The 21205-nt window shown below is 43.0% G+C and overlaps 1 protein-coding gene and 1 long non-coding RNA gene across 2 annotated transcripts in view; one reads left to right on the top strand and one right to left on the bottom strand.

Annotated features, from left to right (window-relative positions):
* Nucleotides 1-8085: 8085 nt before the first annotated feature.
* On the bottom strand, nt 8086-20937 carry YEATS4 (YEATS domain containing 4). The gene is made up of 7 exons (XM_089652687.1): nt 20643-20937; nt 16531-16650; nt 13331-13397; nt 13150-13244; nt 10813-10905; nt 9648-9735; nt 8086-8329 (listed from the first exon to the last, which is right to left on the bottom strand). The coding sequence occupies exons 1-7, from the start codon at nt 20691-20693 to the stop codon at nt 8160-8162; spliced, it is 684 nt and encodes a 227-aa protein (XP_089508813.1). The 5' UTR covers nt 20694-20937; the 3' UTR covers nt 8086-8159.
* Nucleotides 20066-21205, top strand: part of LOC149472040 (uncharacterized) — a 125925-nt gene continuing 124785 nt past the window's right edge. Inside the window, exon 1 of the long non-coding RNA XR_016306197.1 lies at nt 20066-20180. This is a non-coding gene — a long non-coding RNA (uncharacterized LOC149472040). The remainder of the gene's footprint in view (nt 20181-21205) is intronic.

The following is a 21205-nucleotide window of genomic DNA, read 5'->3' as shown; positions in this document are numbered from 1 at the left end:
GCTGTGGCTTTCAGTTCCAGGGAAAGGGTTGGAAAGCTGCAGCGTCAAATACCAATATAGCTTGACCACGTGGCCTGTGTGCTTTGGGGATATTGACTAGCTGGCCAGGACCACCAATCGTGTGACCCCATTGAAAATGTTTTCACAGGCTGCTTGGAAGACTGCGCTGTTGCAACCAGACCTGCCGTTATGAAGAACTGCCCGTGATTGATGGGCAGTCTGTGGTGGCTATAAGGAGCTATATGATTCAGGTTGTCACCCATTGGACAATTGATTTAAAGAGTTCACTAATCACATGCAAAAGGAAAACCACAAAACTGGAAAAAAAGAACCCCAGCAAGGATTCTGAGGCTCTCACTCCTGGCAAAGGGGAAAAAAATGTATGTTGTTTCCAGCAGGTGGGGGGTTGGCCACAAGTAGTGGCTTTATTTTTGTGTTTCTATCTAGTGTCCTACTCCAGGAGCTGGCAGTTTAACACAGTGGTTCCATATCTGTCCTTTAGTGAACAGAAAGGAAGCTTCCTTTCACTGGTGTGAGTTGGACCCATAGCTCCCTCAAGGGTTGGGTAACGTCTCCATCTGTTTTTTTTTGTTTAATTCCTATTGTTAATAATTCTGATGTGTACGTTTTTCTAGATTTTGTACACAGTGCCCCCATCCTCCTTGGAATTTAAATGTATTATTGTCAGTGTTTGAAAGACCCTAAATTGACGAGCCAAAGGGTAGCCTTTCCTGTAGTCATCACTTTGGGTAGAGGGGTGTCAAGGTAAGGACATTATCCTGTAAGGAACCCAATTGGGTTTTACACAAAAACAAGGATGTTTTGAGACCAAAGCTTCCCTTTTGTCCAAAGTGGTCTCCACTTCTCACATTAATCAGCATATTGTGTTACCTTTGTTTTGGCCAGAACAAGTTAACCCCAAGGTGATCACTCTCCATTGTCTGGAGGTGAGAAGCCTAGAGCTGGCCATAGATGAATCAACATTTTGGATGGTTCAGCAGGGACTGGCCAAATTTCAATCTATCTATGGCCATTCCGTTCATGATAAGTCAATCTAATACGTGACTTCTCACAATGGGCTTGATGGATTGCTAATGTTCGATCAGCGCTGTAGATCTGATCAGTGTATTCTGACAGCAGAGTCTTGATGTCAGAATCAAGTAGTGATTCCTCCATCCACTGTGTTCATTTTTTTGCTTGGCTGATCAAAATAAATCCATCTATGACCAGCTTCAAGCTATTTTGATCCATGTGTCAATCAGGCTTGGAAAATTTATTGTTTATCGACTGCATCTGCTGATCAGTGTATTCTGACAGTGGAGAATCACCTCTGACAGAATGCAGTGGGGTTGATTTGCAAAAGGCAAATATACTGTGCACTGCAAGTGCACTTGCTCCAGAGCTTAGTAATTGAGGTAAAGTTTCACTTTGCAAAGACTACCCAATCACATGCAAGGGAAAAAAAATCAGCATATTTGTTTGCACATTGGATGATAAATATACTGTGCACTTGCTCTAGAGCTGAGTGAAGCACTGCGGATTTTTATCATCCAATGTGCAATGCTGGGGTTTTTTTCTTTGCATGTGCTTGGGTAGTCTTTGCAAAGTGAAGCTTTACCTCATTTATTAAACTCTGGAGCAACTGCACTTGCAGAGCATAGTATTTGCTTTTTTTTTAAATCAACCCTACTGTCTCAGTGCAGAGTATTCCTCTATTCTCGGTGCTGGGGGGGGAGGAAGAATCTTTTTTTTTTTTTCTTTTTCTCTCCTTCATGCAGCTCACAGTATTGCCTGTAGGTGGTGGTATATGGTATTATTTCCAATATACACTGCTCAAAAAAAAAAATTGAACACTGAAAACACATCAGATTGCAATGGGGAAAATATCATGCTGCATATCTATACTGATATGGACTGGGTAATATGTTAGGAACGTAAGTATGCCCCATCGTTTGATGGAAATTAAAGTGATCAACCTACAGATGACTGAATTCAAAGATGCCCCAAAAATCAAAGTGAAAAAAATGATGCAGCAATTTCATTGCAGCAACTCAAAATGGTACTCAGTAGTTTGTATGGCCCCCACATGCTTGTATACATGCCTGACAATGTCAGGGCATGCTCCTAATGAGACAGCAGATGCTGTCCTGGGGTATTTCCTCCCAGATCTGGATCAGGGCATCACTGAGCTCCTGGGCAGTATAAGGTGCAACCTGGTGCCGTTCGATGGATCGAAACATGATATTCTGGAGGTGTTCTATTGAATTTAGGTCAGGCGAGCGTGGGGTCCAGTCAATGGTATCAGTTCTTTCATCCTTCAGGAACTGCCTGCATACTTTCACATGCTGCTCTCATCTGTGAAAAGCACAGGGCACCAGTGGCGGACCTTCCAATTCTCGTGTTCAATGGAAAATGCCAATGGAGCGCTGTGGTGCTGGGCAGTGAGCATAGGGCCCACTAGAGGATGTTGGGCCCTCAGGCCACCCTCATGAAGTCTGTTTCTGATTGTTTGATCAGAGTCATTAACACCAGTGGCCTGCTGGAGGTCATTTTGTAGGGCTCTGGCAGTGCTCATCCTGTTCCTCTTTGCACAAAGGAGCAGATTCTGGTCCTGCTAATGGGTTAAGAACCTTTCTATGGCCCTGTCCAGCTCTCCTAGAGTAACTGCCTGTCTCCTAGAATCTCCTCCATGCTCTTGAGACTGTGCTGGGAGACAGCAAACCAGGCAAGGGCACGTATTGTGCCATCTTGGAGGAGTTGGATTGCCTGTGCAACCTTTGTAGGGTCCCGTGTGAAAAATTAGAGACCCAACATAGACAAGAACTGGGGACTGCCAGAAGCTCAGCAGCACACATGACAGTCCTTGCACCCAAGGCTGACATCATAGCCAACACAGCCACATAGTAAAATTTGGAATATATGTGAACTAAAGACCAGGTGGCAGCCTTGCGAACCTGGCAAAGAGAGGCCTGATCCCAAAACACCCAATAAGTACGCACAGCTCTAGTCACGTGAGTTTTGACTGCAAATTAGGGAACCTCTTCCTTTATTAGCAGCACAATGGTCTGGCTGAGCCACTGAGAAATGACCCTTCCTGGGCTCATTCGGAATGAGAAAAAGAATTGGTCATGAAGAAGTGGAAGAGTGATTTGAAAGCATCCAAAAAGCTGTTGTCACTTGCTGGCCATGCAAAGTAAAATTTTCTTGCTTCAGAAGTCCAAAGTGCATTGACAAATAGCCAATGTGGGGTAACAATATGGAAGCTTCCAGCAAACCATCACAGAGTAAAAACTCTTATCAGGGTGCTTTGAATGTCTTTGGGACCCTGCAGGACTTAAGGCCAGACACAGTACTGATAGAAGGGACAGGCCAATCTTCCAGTTTTTTTGGTGTGGTGCATCACAGCAATACATGGCACAATGGTATTTATTTGCTTATACAGTCAGGTCCATAAATATTGGGACATGGACACAATTCTAACATTTTTGGCTCTATACACCACCACAATGGATTTGAAATAAAACAAACAAGATGTGCTTTAACTGCAGACTGTCAGCTTTAATTTGAGGGTATTTACACCAAAATCAGGTGAACGGTGTAGGAATTACAACCGTTTGCATATGTGCCTCCCACTTGTTAAGGGACCAAAAGTAATGGGACAGAATAATAATCATAAATTAAACTTTCACCTTTTTAATACTTGATTGCAAATCCTTTGCAGTCAATTACAGCCTGAAGTCTGGAATGCATAGACATCACCAGACGCTGGGTTTCATCCCTGGTGATGCTCTGCCAGGCCTCCACTGCAACTGTGTTCAGTTCCTGCTTGTTCTTGGGGCATTTTCCCTTCAGTTTTGTCTTCAGCAAGTGAAATGCTTGCTCAATCTGATTCAGGTCAGGTGATTGACTTGGCCATTGCATAACATTCCACTTCTTTCCCTTAAAAAACTCTTTGGTTGCTTTTGCAGTATGCTTTGGGTCATTGTCCATCTGCACTGTGAAGCGCGTCCAATGAGTTGTGAAGCATTTGGCTGAATATGAGCAGATAATATTGCCCGAAACACTTCAGAATTCATCCTGCTGCTTTTGTCAGCAGTCACATCATCAATAAATACAAGAGAACCAGTTCCATTGGCAGCCATACATGCCCACGCCATGACACTACCACCACTATGCTTCACTGATGAGGTGGTATGCTTAGGATCATGAGCAGTTCCTTTCCTTCTCCATACTCTTCTCTTCCCATCACTCTGGTACAAGTTGATCTTGGTCTCATCTGTCCATAGGATGTTGTTCCAGAACTGGGAAGGCTTTTTTACATGTCGTTTGGCAAACTCTAATCTGGCCTTCCTGTTTTTGAGGCTCACCAATGGTTTACATCTTGTGGTGAACCCTCTGTATTCACTCTGATGAAGTCTTCTCTTTATTGTTGACTTTGACACACATACACCTACCTCCTGGAGAGTGTTCTTGATCTGGCCAACTGCTGTGAAGGGTGTTTTCTTCACCAGGGAAAGAATTCTTTGGTTATCCACCACAGTTGTTTTCCGTGGTCTTCTGGGTCTTTTGGTGTTGCTGAGCTCACCGGTGGTTTCCTTCTTTTTAAGAATGTTCCAAACAGTTGTTTTGGCCACGCCTAATGTTTTTGCTATCTCTCTGATGGGTTTGTTTTGTTTTTCAGCCTAATGATGGCTTGCTTCACTGATAGTGACAGCTCTTTGGATCTCATCTTGAGAGTTGACAGCAACAGATTCCAAATGCAAATAGCACACTTGAAATGAACTCTGGACCTTTTATCTGCTCATTGTAATTGGGATAATGAGGGAATAACACACACCTGGCCATGGAACAGTTGAGAAGCCAATTGTCCCATTACTTTTGGTCCCTTAACAAGTGAGAGGAACATATGCAAACTGTTGTAATTCCTACACCGTTCACCTGATTTGCATGTAAATACCCTCAAATTAAAGCTGACAGTCTGCAGTTAAAGCACATCTTGTTCATTTCATTTTAAATCCATTGTGGTGGTGTATAGAGCCAAAAATGTTAGAATTGTGTCAATGTCCCAATATTTATGGACCTGACTGTATAGCAACAAAAAAAAGAAAAACCAAGTGGTTATTAAATACCACCAAAAGAAAGCTCTATCTCAAAAAAATAAAAATTTAATTTGGGTACAGTGTTGCATGAGAAATTGTCAAAGTTAGACAGAGCTGAAAGCTTGGGCAGGAAGGGGTAAAAGTCTGGTTTTGAAATGGTTAATTACCTTATGTAAAGGTTTACATCCAACAAAAAACTGAGGCATGCTGGTAGTAAAGGAGGTAATCCCAGGGAAGACAGTTTTGTTTGTAATTTTCCATTGTAAAATACACCTGTAGGCAGCAGTATAACCCCACAGGCTTAAAGTATAACTAAATACAAAACTTTTTTTTTTAGTTATGTGACTAGAATGGAGATGGATTAGAACACCTATTATGTTTTTATTGCTGCCTGTGTCACCATTAGGAAGATTTGCCCCCTCTCTAGTTATCCTGTTTACCATTAAAAAAGAAAAGTAAAAGTAAAAGAAAATCTCCAAATTTTGGGTTGTCCCCAGAAAAGTAATAGAGGGAAAATCTTCCAATGGGGACACTACCGTTTCCCCAAAAATAAGACCTAGTGCTATTTTTGGGAAATGCTAAAGTATAAGACCTACCCCCAAAAATAAGACTTAGTTGTGATCAGGGCTTTTTTTTCAGCCGGAACATACCGCACTTACCCTGCGCACACCTATATCTGTATGTTTAGGGGTGGGGCATCTCCTCCTGCAGCCTAATGCATGGAAGCTGATGCCCCAGGGGTGATCATCGGCCAGTGGGGAAGAGGCAGAGCGGTAAATAAGTGCGCTTGGTGCACTGTGTGGGAAGATAGGACCCAAAACGGGAATTACTATAGAGAGGGGCCGGCTGCTGACAGCTGTGTTTTGCAAAGCTAGCTAACCATATGAAGGCAGTGGAGGGGGGATGTGCAAAGGTGAGCTGCAGTCAGGTGTTGCAGAGGTAAGTTGAGTCAGGAGAGTTGCAGACAGGGTGCATAGGTGAGCTGCGGCTGGGAGGTTGCAGAGGTGAGCTGAGTTGCAACCCACCTTTGCATCCCCAGTCTGCAACTCACCCCTTCACCCTGTCTGTGGCTCATATCTGCACCCTCTCTGAAATTCACCTATCAAGTCACCCCTACAACACCTGACTGCAGCTCACAACTGTCATCAACCGGCCTTCTCCATAGTAACCCTCCTCTACAACTTCCTGCAGCTCACCTCTGCACCCCCATCCACTTAAAAAATAAGACCTACCCCAAAAATAAGACCTACTGTGTTTTTTTGAGCCAAACAAAAATATAAGACAGTGTCTTATTTTTGGGGAAACATGGTAGTTCTAATTATCTAGGGGCCCCAATGGATTCCATTAATTTGCAGGGATTTCCTCTCACTTCCAGTTTTGGCTATGGAACAGGAAGTGAAAGTAAAAAACTCCACAAAAAGGACAGAGATGGCAAAACATTACAAAAAAAAAAAAACCCCAACCAAAAACACTTTATCTATAATGCTACTTAACGACATCCCAATTGCTCTATAGCAAATATACTGCTACAGGGGTGTGCAAAATCATGTATATATACATAATTTTGTATTTCCGGGTAGGGGACGTGTGCAAGCCCTACCCGCACCACCATTCGTGGCTGTCAATCGCCGGGTCCCAGCTGGTGATTACCGAGCATCTCCGACAGGGAGGACGACTGCTTTTTTACTAACCGTCCTCCTCCCTGTCAGCTCAGGTACACTGCTGTGGACGGCTGTGCATAGCACAGCCATCCACAGCAGTGCGATTACAGTGAAGCACCAAAACACCACCCCCCAGTAAAACACTCCCAGCACACAGTTAACCCTTTGATCGGCCTCATGTTAACCCCTTCCTGCCCAGTGCCTTTTTTTTTTAGCATTGATCACTGTATTGATGTCACTGGGGATGTCACTGACACCAAGTCAGTTCCCCCCCAGAATGTCAGAATGCCCACCACAGTCCTGCTATAAGTCGCTGATCGACGCCATTACTAGTAAAAACAAAATTCCAGTATCTAAACTTTAAATTTTTCATTAATTTGTACGTATTGGAATTTTTTTTTTTTTAAGCAAGACGTCACAGAATACATTTTGTCCTAAATTTATGATGAAATTGTAATTTTTTAATTTTTTTACTGGACATGTTTAACAGCAAAAAGTCAAAAATATTGTTTTTTTTCTTTTAATAGCTCAAAATATAAACACACAGGCGCTCAAATACCACCAAAAAAAGCTTGTGGGGAAAAAAAAAAAAAAAAGGACAAATTTAATTTGGTTGCAGCTTTGCATGACCGCGCAATTTTCAGTTAAAGTAACGCATCACCGTAACGCAAAAAATGGCCTGGTCAGGAAGGGGGATATATCCCCAGGAGGGCAAGTGGTTAAAAGAAGTATGGGAATAGTGGGGTTTTTTTTAATTCATACTCTGTCCAATGCTGTATTTGTCCACCACCCCACCCCCCTCCCCCAGCTCTAAGTGTGAAAGATCAACAATCACAAGACTGCCGATTGCCGAGTTCTCACAGCCACTCTGAGCAGAGAGCGGGACTGTTCGTCACCATTCTCTGCTCTGAAATCTCCCCCCCTGCTCTCCATTGAGCACTGTGCTGGGGAGGGGGAGCGGCTGGCTCAGGCTCTCAGCGGATCACTGACAAGCTAAGCCAGGTGCCGCTCCAGACTCTGGGGTGGATCCTGACTTTAAAGTTGGGATTTTTCCCAAGACTGGACCACCTGAGTGACGTCAGCTCAAAAGGGGTTACAGGAGTGCTGAGAGAACTGCACTACTGTGATCCACAGGAGAAGTACAGCCAAAAGAGCTTCTCCTTTAAAGACTTCCTGTGTCCCTCAATGGACAAAACCTACTAAGCTTTATTTTCCCCATAAACAAAAGCAACAACCATATTTTGTTATGTTAACTTCACCTAAATGTCCGCTTGAAGAATAAAAAGTGTTTATGATGAACAAACAATCATAGCTCAGAAGTAATGTTATGTTTACAAATATGTATTTACAGTAAAAAAAACACTGCATCATAGAAACTGTACAAGATCATTACAATAATCTATATATCTTTAGACTGATCATCTTCTTCTAATTTCTTGATCTCATTTTTCAAACAGTTTATGGTTTCCCGACTGGCCTTCAACCTCTCCTTTAACTCTGATATTTCAAAGCTGGTCTTCTTCTTGGCAGCTTCCACCTTTTCTTTAGTTTTTGTTTCTAATTCTGTAACTAAAAGTTAAAAAAAAAAAAAAAAAGAAAAAGAAAAAATATAAAATGAAAAGAACCTGTGTAAATGGCCTTTTTTATGGCCTGAGTACACTCAGAAGTCCAAATACTTTTATACATTAGGATACTTTTTGCATACTTGGGACTGCACAATGAGTCAAGTGGTTAGTATCTGCTTTTGCTGCTAAGGGGGCCTGAATGTGAATGTTTTCACCATGTCAATGTGGATTTTCTTTCCCATATCCATAATGGTTTAATCACTTGAGAAGCTTGGGTTAGTTTTTTTTTTTTTTTAGAGAAATCAGTGCTCTAACACCAACAGGGCAAAAGATATGCCCACGCAGGGGCCATCAATGGCAATTAAATAACAAAACATAAATATAACACTGATAGTAACTCAGACTAAAGGCAGCTATCCACTGCCACACCAAAGCAAACAAAGAAAAAAAAGGGGGGAAAGGAAGGAGAAGTACAAAGAAAAAGATAGCCAAACCAAGAGCAGGGATCCAAGAACGCCAAAGTCAAACAACATCACATCCCCAGGCTAGCCAGGGGGAGCATGGGAAAAGTATATTGCAACCACGGCTCCCATATTTTCAAGAATTTACATTGGGAATCGTTGCAGATACTCGACATCTGTTTGTTGAGCATCATAGCGGTCATACGGTCCCGCAGCCCCTGAAGAGGGACAAACGGGCTCTTCCAGGCCTGAGCAATTATTTTAGAGGCCGACAAAAACAAATAGGAAGCCAACTTCTGCTGGTGAGCCAAGAGGCCTGGTATGGGGCAATGAAGCAAAGCATACCGAGCATCCCGGCGTATAGAAAGATGGAACAAGGTGAAAAGGAGGCCAAACACACGAGACCAAAAACGAAGTAGCATCGGGCATGACCACCAGATACGCAATACAGCACCACGATGGCCACAACCCCGAAAGCATCGATCAAATTTTTTTTTTTTTTTTTAGGGCATATCCCCTATGCTCTGTTGTTCACCCCCACTGAAAATACTGGTAATTCCCATCTGTCACTACCAAATGCCCCCCCTAATATCAAGTGCTGGAGATGTAAAGTACATCCACCTTAATATTCTCTGCTCTTTTTAGCACTATTCCCTGTTACTCTGGTACCTGCAAAGACTTCCTAAATCTGATATCTATTTACTTAATAAAAGACATACAACTATGGTCCTGTATAAGCCGTATAGGAGGCCATACATTTTTACATTGCATTAAAAACATCAGCCATCGTATTTAAAGAAAACAAAAAAAATGTTAGCTTGATGTCAGGAACGTTTAATTACAAAGTAAAATGTCACTTACATTCTGTTTCATGTTTATAAGCTCCAAGAGTTAACTGGCGTGACGTGGTCAAGAGTTGCTGCATCATAGCTGTTGGATCTTGGAATATCTAGATACATGACAAACAAGCTGACATTATTATGTGACAGAAATGCAAGTCATTGGCAAGTTACTTTGCAAAGCAGGCTGAATATCTCTTAAGTATAGCAGATATTGCTACTATATATATGGTAGGGGGCGCGCAAACCCTACCCGCGCCGTCATTCGTGGCCGTAAATCACCGGGTCCCAGCTGGTGATTCCCCGCCGGCGCCCTGTGATTACCAAGCATCTCCAACGGGAAGGAGGACTGCTTTGTTTACCAACAGTCCTCCTCCCTGTCAGTTCGGGAACACTGCTCTGGATGGCTGTGCACAGCCATCCACAGCAGTGTGCTTACAGTGAAGCACCAACACACTGCCCCCCAGTAAAACACTCCCAGCACAGTTAACCCTTTGATAGCTCCTAATGTTAACCCCTTCCTGCCCAGTGCCATTAGTACAGTGTCCCTGCTTTTTTTATTTTTAGCAATGATCACTGAATTTGGTGTCACTGGGGATGTCAATGACACCAAGTCAGTTTCCTCCAGTGTCAGAATGCCCACCGCAGTCCCGCCATAAGTTGCTGATCGCCACCATCGCTTGTAAAAAAAAAAAAAAAAAAAAATTCTAGTATCTATACCACCATTTGTAAACGCTGTAATTTTCACGTAAACCAAATTTACATGTATTGGGATTTTTTTTTTTTTAGCAAAGACGTACCAGAATACATTGATGTAAATTTATGACGAAATTTGATTTTTTAAAAAATTTTTACTGGACGTGTTTAATAGCAAAAGTCAAAAATATTGTTCTTTTCCCCAAAATTGTTGGTCTTTTTTTTTATAGCACAAAAAAAAAAAAAAAAAACAGCGGAGGTCATCAAATACTACCAAAAGAAAGCTCAATTAGTGGGAAAAAAAGTAAACTTCATTTGGGTCCAGCGTTGCATGACCGCGCAATTGTCACCTAAAGTAACACAGTGCCGTAATGCAAAAAAATGGCCTGGTCAGGAAAGGGGGGTAAATCCTCTGGAGGGCAAGTGGTTAAGTATGTTCTTCACTAACTATACACTGGGATTTTTAATGGTTAAACAAAAAAAATTCTCACCATTTCATCATAGAACTCTGAAACCACAGTCTTCTTTCCTAACATAGCGTTTGTGTCAGACTGAAACAGCTTCAACAAATGATACAAAGTGACCTGAAACCAATAAACAATTACAAAAATGAGTTATGTCAGAGACAGGTGTGTTTAGAATTAGGACGTCAAGCTAAACTCTGGACACAATACTTTCATTTATATTCCTCAAAAGCCACAAAAGGATTTAAATACACTGTGTACCAAATGCCTTTGTTAACCCAGATATTACCTTGTAAAAGTAGCCGTGACATCATCACTGTGCTACACATAATCTGTGCAGGGACAGGCCCACCCACTACAAGCTGCTAGCAAAAAAAACTACAGGGCAGAGATACAATACTAGTCACCCTGCACAGGGAGAGAGCTGCACTGACTGGTTTTTATTACATGACATGCCAACAGAGGCAAAGTGTAGATGTTGGTTTAAAGTGATATTAAAAGGTTCACTTTTTTTTTGTAAAATAACACACACGTCTATACTTACTTGCTGTGTGCAGTGGTTTTGCACAAAGCAGCCTGGATCCTCCTCTCTTCTTGGATCCCCCCGCAGGCTCTCCTGGTGCATCCTTTTTTGTCGGGACCTGCTGCTCCGTGTGTCCATTCACACACGGAGCCATGGCTTGGCCTTGTCCCCTCTCTCTCCTCATTGGCTGACTGGCTGTGATTGACAGCAGCAGAAGCAAATGGCTCCTGCTTCCTGTCTAAGCCAATGAGGAAGAAGAAACCTATGACAGCAGAGCCTGTTGTGAACATCAATGGATCTCGATGGGGCTCAGGTAAGTATTGAGTGGTCTGGAGGCACTACTGCACACAGGTGCTTTACCTTCATACAGCCACTTTTACATTACTGAACAGATTTGGAGGAACTACACAAAGGAAAGCCATTTAGACCATATTTGACACAGAGATATGCTTTAATTTTATGTGCCACTTTTAAATGCAACAGTTGTGTGATCCACATGACATCATAAGGTAGAGTATACCAAAAGGAAAAAAAAAAAAAAAAAAACACACTCTACAAAAACATATTAAAAGTAGTGCGAAATATTATGTTACAGATGTGAATATTTTACTCTGTGGTGCTCTTTCATGGTACAGGAACAGCAACGAAAAAAAAAAAAAATCATATTCATAGGTGTACCACTGTGCCCCTGCTATTAAACTGCTGAACCTTTTTCTTTTGGTGCTAAAGGCAGTTTACTGGCATATTTCTGCCCCCTTCCCTAAACAACTGTCAGATTTAGCCACGTCTTTGACACATTTTACTGTTGTTCTAATCGTGTAGACTCACAGTAGCTCCTCTATTTTGGATCCTGCAGAAGACATCCACCTGCTCAAAGTGGAACTACATTGTATGCAGGGGCAGACTGACAACTCATTGGGCCCCTGTTTCCTTGCCCAAACTCAAAAAAGCCTATGGGGCCCCCTACTGACCCCGAACCCTCGGGCAGTGCCCAAATTTCCAAATGGTCAGTCCGCCCCTGATTGTATGTGAGCACCACAAAAATACTATTTAATTCAGTTTTAATATTCAAAGTAAACTCCCCCATCTATCCATGTCTCTATGTTTTATTTTGCTGAGACCACTTTGAAAAACACCCCCTAGCATTTCTGACCTTGGGCACTTTGATTAAGAGCAGATGAATCATGTAGCAGTTACTTCCTGGAATCCATCTGCCCTTAGCTCAGGCATGCAGACAAGAAAGTGTACTTGGCTAAGAAAAACCCTCCCTCCCTCCACGAGACCTCTGGGATGTATGGCATCATTTGCCTAGGCAAGAAACCAGGAAGTAATTGAAGAAATGTGAATAAAACCAGTAAATGATATACACACTCCTATAATTACTAATGCTAGCAGCATAAGAATTAAAAATAGTCAATGCTTGAGCCCATGGAGGTATATTGACCAGTGTTGTCTCCATCATGGTTTTTAGCAAACAGGTGAGGAAGGGGATCAGATCAAAGCTTTATACTATATTATATCCTCACAATCAAGCGCAGGGGATTTAAGCCTATGGCAAATGCAAAAATGGGCAGATCAACAGGATGAACGTGCTCAGAGAGGAAGGGTTCCACAGCCCCAAAGTGCACAAAATGACACAAGGATTGTGTAACTCCCCTATACAGCAAGACAAAAACTTCCATTTACTAGGATTTATTCTGTATTCGAGTCCTAAGAATCTGGCTCCTGTCCTGTCCAGTGCATGTGTGATTAAAAGAAATATTCTACGTGGACCTTTTCTGCCCAACAGGAAATTCATGTTTCTTTTTTCAGAGAAAAATAAGCGAATAAAGTGTACTTACTGGTCTTTCATTTGGGTCGATGAAAAATATTTTTATGATAATTTCAAATTCACCCCACCCAGTTTCTGTAATTTCATAAGGAGGCTTGGTAACAACTAAAAAAGAAAAAAAAGGGAAGACTGATGTACTGCAGTAAAAGCTTCTCACAGAAAAAAAAAAAACAAACAAACATGAAAAATACCTCTCAGGGGATTTCCATAACTTTCGTGCAACTTAAACTGAATTTTCTTAACATAAGCAGACATGTCCTGAAAACAGAATCAAAGAACAGGATATTACCTTTAGCATAACACAATATACTAATATTTTTTGAGAGGAATACAGAGTATTGTGCCCAACTATATAAACATTCTATTTTGTGTTTCTTTGTTTTTAAATGTTTGTCAATATAATAAAAATCAGAACGTGTTAATAAAAATACTACATTAAGGACCCAGTCACGTTTTTAATGCTCTCTTCCCACCAAATTTCACCACACTTCCTGAATAGAGGCATAACAGGACCCATACGGAAATATCCCCATAGTGAAGAAAAAGAGGGGGGGGGGGGGGGGAAGTAGATGTACATGGATGACTCTATTATGTATTATACAAATGTCATATCTTATCTTTCTGGCTGCCAAATCATAGCTTTTCATCAGGCTCTGACCCTTAGGTTGCAAGCATAGGGATCTTAAAACATGTGGTTTATACAGGAGTGCAGCGGTTTTTGGGCTTTTTTTTATGCCACCTCTATGTTAGCCTATGTGGCAATGCACACATAGGCGTTTACAAAAATATTTGGAGAGCAGAAACAAAAACAGAAAAAAAAAAAAAAAAAACACACCACAGGTGAGTTCTAAGGCTACGTTCACACTAGCGTTGTGTGCAGGCGGCAGAAAGGCATTTGGGAAGCGTTTTTACCACTTCCCAAACGCCTCTGACAATTCTGCACATTGCAGCACATAGTGCTGTTCTAACAGGAGAGTTAGCGTCGCGGCAAAACGGACGCCTCTGGTCGAGTCAGGAGACGTTGAAGCCTCCTATTCTAGTCTATGGTGCCGCTCCGCAAACGCCCGGCCAGCGTTTGCGGTGCGGTTGCGGAGCGGTAACACCATTCAAACTTCATTATAGGCATTTGTGGGGCGTTTTTAACACTCGGCAAATGCCTAGCAACCTCCGCTAAACCGCGCATGTGGCGTCTGCGGAGCATTTGGCGAGCTTTAAAAAACGCTCCGCAAACGCCGGACCAACGCTTGCCAAACGCTATAGGGGCATTTGGCAAGCGTTGGTAAAACAGTCAAGTGTGAACGAGCCCTAAGAGCAGTTTTGAACTGAAAAAAAAGCGGATGCGCATGTAAATATATTCCAGTGGCCAGGATAAATGAATATGCATTTACGCTCACATGTTATTCGCACATACATCATGTAACATTAAAGGTGTTTTTTCTGCCATTTTCATAATACTGTGTGCATGAGGCTTTAAAAATACTTTAAAATGCTCTCATAGTGCAGGTTGCTAACATCTTCCAAAGATGGTTGCAAAAATGATTATTTTCCTGTCATTCATTTTAAAAATGGGAACCGTATGGCATGCTGGAACCATGACTCCCTTTCACAACCAGGCAAGGCACATGAGTTGATGCACATGCTGAAACCAACCCCAGCTTTGCCAATATCACATATGCATCTGGTAAACATTCACTATAAAATAATGGGAAGACCAAGGAATGATTATACTCCTATGACCGCTCTGTAACCAGAACACTAACAACCATCTGGTTGATCCACTTATTTGTTGGCTAAAATTTACTTTTCGAAGACTGCTATTGGTCATATGATTGCCTAGTGACAGTAAGTAATAAGACAGTTGTATACTGTATAACTATACAAGTATATCACTATATACAGTTATATACTTATGGTTGCATTTTTAAAGCAGTATTAAACACAAAACCAAAATATTGCTGCTTGCCAGTCATTAGATGTGGTGGCTGCATTCGTTTTCTTTAGGCTTTTTTCCCCCCTCTGTTTTCACCTGAAGATCAGGCTAGTAACACACTTCCTAGTTACAGTGCCCCCACTCTGAAGGAAGATGCACAGGGGACACCTTTGGACAGCAGCACTGTCAGCCTGAAAAAAAAGGGGGGGGGGGGGGGGGGAGTGCTAGATGTACTGTCAAATTTAGGTACTCTTAAACTGAAGCCAAACTTTTTTTTTTCCCTTTTTGGACAAAGGTTTTACATGAATAAATATAAGTGGATCATTGCAAGCCCCCCTGCCAGTGGTAAGTCTCTACACTGCTACATTTGCAGGACAGCGTGCTCTGTTGAAAAATGACAGACTTTCTGGCAGGATCACCAGGTGAAAATAAAAGCTAAAAGAGAAAACTAATGTAACCACACATATAAGATTTGGTAAGCTGCAATATAATACATTTTTGTTTTGGGGTTTAATACCACTTTAAAGTCAGTGTTAGAAATGAGAAGAGAGCGTTGCAGAGCAGTGTTCACTTGTGTTTCATGTTACTTCTTCATCATGCTGCTTTCACGGTTATCATTTCATGTAAATCAATATGAATACATGGTAAGCTAACCAGAAACTGACTTCTGAAGCTTGTTGCATTCCACTTTTAGCATGTGTATACAATCTCTCAGTCTGGACCTATATGTAATGATACAGTCATTTGATGCAACAATATTTTCAATAAAAGAAAAAAAAAAAATTGTATCCTTCTGCAACCAAATGCAGTATGGCCAGTTTGATCGCTGGTCCATTCTTTGGGATGTGCTTTTCCAATGGTGTCTTAACACCACTGCGTTGTAATAGTGTGCACTGAAAAAAGTACTACATTCAGTACTTTTTTGGGAGGGGTTTTTTTGAGCAGTCGGCTGGGACAGATACCACCGCATCCAAACACTGCTTCATAAATAGATCTTAAAATGCAACTTTAGAAAAAAAAATTGGCAAATTTGGCAGAATTTTTAACACAGAAGAGACATATTGGGGAGAAATTTTCGAAAAATGGAGAGTGCAAAATCTGGTGCAGCTCTGAATAGAAATCAATTAGCTTCCAGGTTTTCTTGTCAAAGCTTAACTGAACAAGTTAGAAGCAGATTGGCTGCCATAAACAGCTGCACTAGATTCTGAGTGCACCAGTTTTAGTAAATCTCCCCCAATATGTCTTCTGCGTTACCTGCCTGTCTGAACTGTATACTGAGCAGCGGAGTGTATAATTTTGGCACTGCTGACATGAATGTACATGATGGGGAGTGACGTCATCTCAGAACAATCACTGAAAATGTCAGCGGCCGGCAGGAAGCTCTGCAACACTGCAGTGAAACGGAGTATAAAATCACAAAAAGTGTCAGCTTTCCATACAGTATGCAGTAAACAATATTACCTCATTACGATATGGTTTGACATAAACAGTCCACTGGTGAGTATGGCCATCTTCTTCTCTTTTCTTACCAAAATACCGTGCCACATTTCCATAGACTATAGGTTTCACAATTGTAACTCCCTAAAAAATATATAAACATATTACAACAGAGCACATCAGCTACTTCACAAGAAAACAGATAAAAAAATAGCTGCAAAGACAATACCTGGGGCATGCCTTTCCCTAAAATCACTCCATGACATCAATATCGTCAGCTTGCTATGGGGGCACCCAAGCAGATGTATTTCTAAGCTGCTGCTCCATGTATCCATTCACACACGGAGTCGTGGCTTGACCCCTATCTCCCATTGGAAGACTGGCTGTGATCGACAGCAGCGGGAACCAATGACTCCCACCTGCTGTCTCAGCCAATGAGGAGGCAGAGACACAGGACAGGCAAGGCTGTCATGCATGTCAATGGATCGCAATGGGGCTCAGATAATTATTGAGGGGGCTGGGGGCACTGCTGCACACAGGTTTTTTACTTTCATGCATAGAATGCATGAAGGTAAAAACCTTCAGCCTTTACAACCACTTTAACTGCCCCCCACAGAGTTCCCCCTTACATTAGGTGCCCTCTTCAGAGTGCTCCCTTACGTTAGATATCCCCATCAAAGCACCTCTTACATCAGTTGTTACCATTAGAGAACTTCCCCTTACATCAGTTGTCCCCATTACAGCACCCCTTACATTGGCTATCACCATTAGAGCACCTCTGTACATCAGTTGTCACTAGGGTTGCACTGGTACTGGGTTTTTTTTAATCAGCGATTATGAGTACAGATACGTTTAGTCAAGGACTCGCTGATACTGAGTACAGATACTTTTTGATGCGCTTTGCATTAATGGACGCAATTTACACCGCAAAGATTAGCATGCAATTTGAACAGGAATGGTATTTCTGTCCAAATCACATACAGTTTCCCCACTGCTCCTGTGTGAACCCAGGCTTGTTGGCAAATCTCCCTGTAAGCATCCCATGCCCAGTGTCATCGATTCCTTGCAGCAGCGACAATTGTGGCGACATGGCATCTGATCGGTCAGCTGTTGACCAATCAGATGCATGGGATGCCTGCAGGGAGGTCTCCTGCACCACCCGTGTGAACTCAGGCTATGACAAGACATGGTTCACACAGGAGCATAGGGGAAACCACATGCAATTTAGACAGGAATCACATTCCTGTTCAAAACACATGCTAATCTTTGCAGTGCAATTTGTGTCCATTAACAAAAATTGCACTGCAAAGTATCAGTTAAAGTAATGTTAGTATTCTCACGAGTACGAATGCTCATAAAAATACTCTGTATAGGTGCATCCCTAGTTGTCACCAGTACGGAGCTTCCCCCTTAGAGCGCCTCCATACGTTCGTTATCACCATTAGAGAGCTTCCCCTTACATTATTTGTTCCCATTAAAGAGCCTCCATATGTCAGTTGTCACCATTAGAGAGCTTCCCCTTACATTAGTTGTCCCCATTAAAGAGCCTCCGTATGTCAGTTGTCACCATTAGAGAGCTTCCCCTTACATTATTTGTTCCCATTAAAGAGCCTCCATATGTCAGTTGTCACCATTAGAGAGCTTCACCTTACATTAGTTGTCTCCATATGTCAGTTGTCACCATTAGAGAGCTTCCCCTTACATTAGTTGTCCCCATTAAAGAGCCTCCATATGTCAGTTGTCACCATTAGAGAGCTTCCCGTTACATTAGTTGTCTAAATGCATCAGTTGTCACTCTTCTAGCTTCCTCTTACATTAGTTGTCCCCATTAGAGAGCCTCCATACGTCAGTTGTCACCAATAGAGAGCTTCCCCTTACATTAGTTGTCCCCATTAGAGAGCCTCCATACGTCAGTTGTCACCAATAGAGAGCTTCCCCTTACATTAGTTGTCCCCATTAGAGAGCCTCCATACGTCAGTTGTCACCATTAGAGAGCTTCACCTTACATTAGTTGTCTCCATATGTCAGTTGTCACCATTAGAGAGCTTCCCCTTACATTAGTTGTCCCCATTAAAGAGCCTCCATATGTCAGTTGTCACCATTAGAGAGCTTCCCGTTACATTAGTTGTCTAAATGCATCAGTTGTCACTCTTCTAGCTTCCTCTTACATTAGTTGTCCCCATTAGAGAGCCTCCATACGTCAGTTGTCACCAATAGAGAGCTTCCCCTTACATTAGTTGTCCCCATTAGAGAGCCTCCATACGTCAGTTGTCACCAATAGAGAGCTTCCCCTTACATTAGTTGTCCCCATTAGAGAGCCTCCATACGTCAGTTGTCACCATTAGAGAGCTTCCCCTTACATTAGTTGTCCCCATTAGAGAGCCTCCATACGTCAGTTGTCACCATTAGAGAGCTTCTCCTTACATTAGTTGTCCCCATTAGAGAGCCTCCATACGTCAGTTGTCACCATTAGAGAGCTTCCCCTTACATCAGTTGACTCCATTAGAGCCCCTTCATACGTCATTTGTCCCCATCACAGTGCCTCCTTACAAAGATTACATCATTAGTCTGGCTGAAAAAAAGAAAAGTCCATCCAGTTCAACCATTAAAAAAAAAAAAATAAAGTTATAATCCTATACCCACAGATGATCCAGAGGAAGGCAAAAAAAACCCCAGCAAAGCATGATTCAATTTGCTCCTGAAGGGGAAAAAATCCTTCCTGATCCCCCAAGAGGCAATCAGATATTCCCTGGATCAACGTTACCTATAAATGTTAGTATCCAGTTATATTCTGTGTATCGAAGAAAGAATCCAGGACTTTTTTGAAGCAATCCACTGAGCTGGCCAGAACCAACTCTTGAAGGAGTCTATTCCACATTTTCACAGCTCTGACTGTGAAGAAACCTTCCCATGTTTAGAGATTATATTTCTTTTCCTCTAGACATAAAGAGTGCCCCCTTGTCCTATGTGATGACCTCAGGGTGAATAGCTCTACACCGAGTTCACTATATGGACCACTGATGTATTTATACATGTTGATCATATCCCCCCTTAATCTCCTCTTCTCAAGAGAAAATAAATTCAGTTCCTCTAATCTTTCCTCATAGCTGAGCTCCTCCATGCCTCGTATCAGTTTGGTTGTACTTCTCTGCACTTTCTCCAGTTCCCCAATGTTATTTTTGTGAATTGGTGCCCAAAACTGAGCTGCATATTCCAGATGAGGTGTTACGAATGATTTGTACAGGGTAATATGAGATCTCTCTCATTGTCCCCATCAGTGTATCTTCTTACAACTGTCTCCATCAGACCTGCTCAGAGATCAATGGATGCACTCTTAAAGTGGAGCTCCACCCAAAAGGGGAAGTTCTGCTTTAAGGACTGATCCCCTACTCCCCATTAAGGATTGGAACCTTTGGGGGGCCGGTACCCACCTAGGCGATCAGAAGTGGAAGGTGTCCTCCCTCCCTGTAGTCATTTGAGACATGTGACAGGTCCCAGAAGACTACAGGACCATTCACGAAGCGCAGTGCTACTCACACATGCGCAGTGGGTACCCAGGTGTGAAGCCGCAAGCTATCACAGCCGGGTGCCCACACAGAAGATGCCAGCCTCCTGGAATACAGGACGGCCGGTGGAACGGGCTGCGGGGAGGACACCAGGGGACCGAGGGACAGGTAAGTGGATGTTTTTTAAAAGTCAGCAGCTACAGTTTTTGTATCTGCTGACATTTATTTTTTTGACAGAGTGAGTGGAACTCCACTTTAAAGACCTTAAGGGGGAGGGGCATGACTAAAACCTGGGGGGCAGCCCCCCCCCCCCCCCAATGGCAGGATCACCAGGTGAAGAGAAGAACCGAAATGCAGGCAGCACAGTAAAGCCTGTCATGGTGCAGAGGTGCCATACTTGATATGACAACACATGGGAGGGTCCCTGTACCTCGGGCACAATGCTCAGGAGGTAGTAGAATGGCCGGGACTGTCCCTGTGCTGGGAACTCCTCACACAAATCGGGATAAAACCTAAACGGTCCGGGTCCATACTAGGCAGAGCCCACAGACGAGGCCCACACACAAAGCCCTGCAGGAGCACAGGGCGCCCACCGCGGACGGCTACACACAGAGCTCCCCAGCCCCTCACCTTCACTCTCCCTCCGGAGTCCGGGCCGAATTCAGCCATCCTCTTGAACATATTGCAGCGGGAGGCGGCCGGGGAGGGGCAGGCGCAGCTCACACAGGAGCCAGCGCCTCTCGCAGCAGCCAACTACCAGACAAAGCCGGGTGGATAGCGGGCAGCGCACACAGTGTGCGGGCAATTTCAGCGGCACAAACGGACGGCGATGTCCTGCGACAAACCTTCCGCCGCAATCGGCGCCCTCCTATTCTATTGTCACAATGGTACGATCCAGGCAAACCCACCAACCCCTCCTCACCACAGCGAGGCCGCGTGGAGAAGAGGCGGGGGCGGAGCCTGATGGTGAACAGATTACAATAAGCAATGCAAGAAGGCTGGGGGCGGTTCAATGGGCGGAGTCCGCAGCTTGGAGTTAGGCTTGTGTACTTGGATGAGTGTGCTCTGCTGTTGATAGTTGACTTCAGTAGGGGCTTGGAGATTGGTGCAGTGTTCACCTGTAATCGGGGTTCTGTGATCAGTGTTCACCTGTAATCGGGGTTCTGTGATCCGTGTTCACCTGTAATCGGTGT

The sequence above is a fragment of the Staurois parvus genome, unplaced genomic scaffold (genome assembly GCF_062004578.1).
Source record: "Staurois parvus isolate SC_StPar_1 unplaced genomic scaffold, SC_StPar_1.0 ptg000025l, whole genome shotgun sequence".
Classification (NCBI taxonomy): Eukaryota; Metazoa; Chordata; class Amphibia; order Anura; family Ranidae; genus Staurois; species Staurois parvus.
The sequence above is the reverse complement of the archived record's forward strand: the minus strand, read 5'-3'. Positions and strand labels throughout refer to the sequence as shown.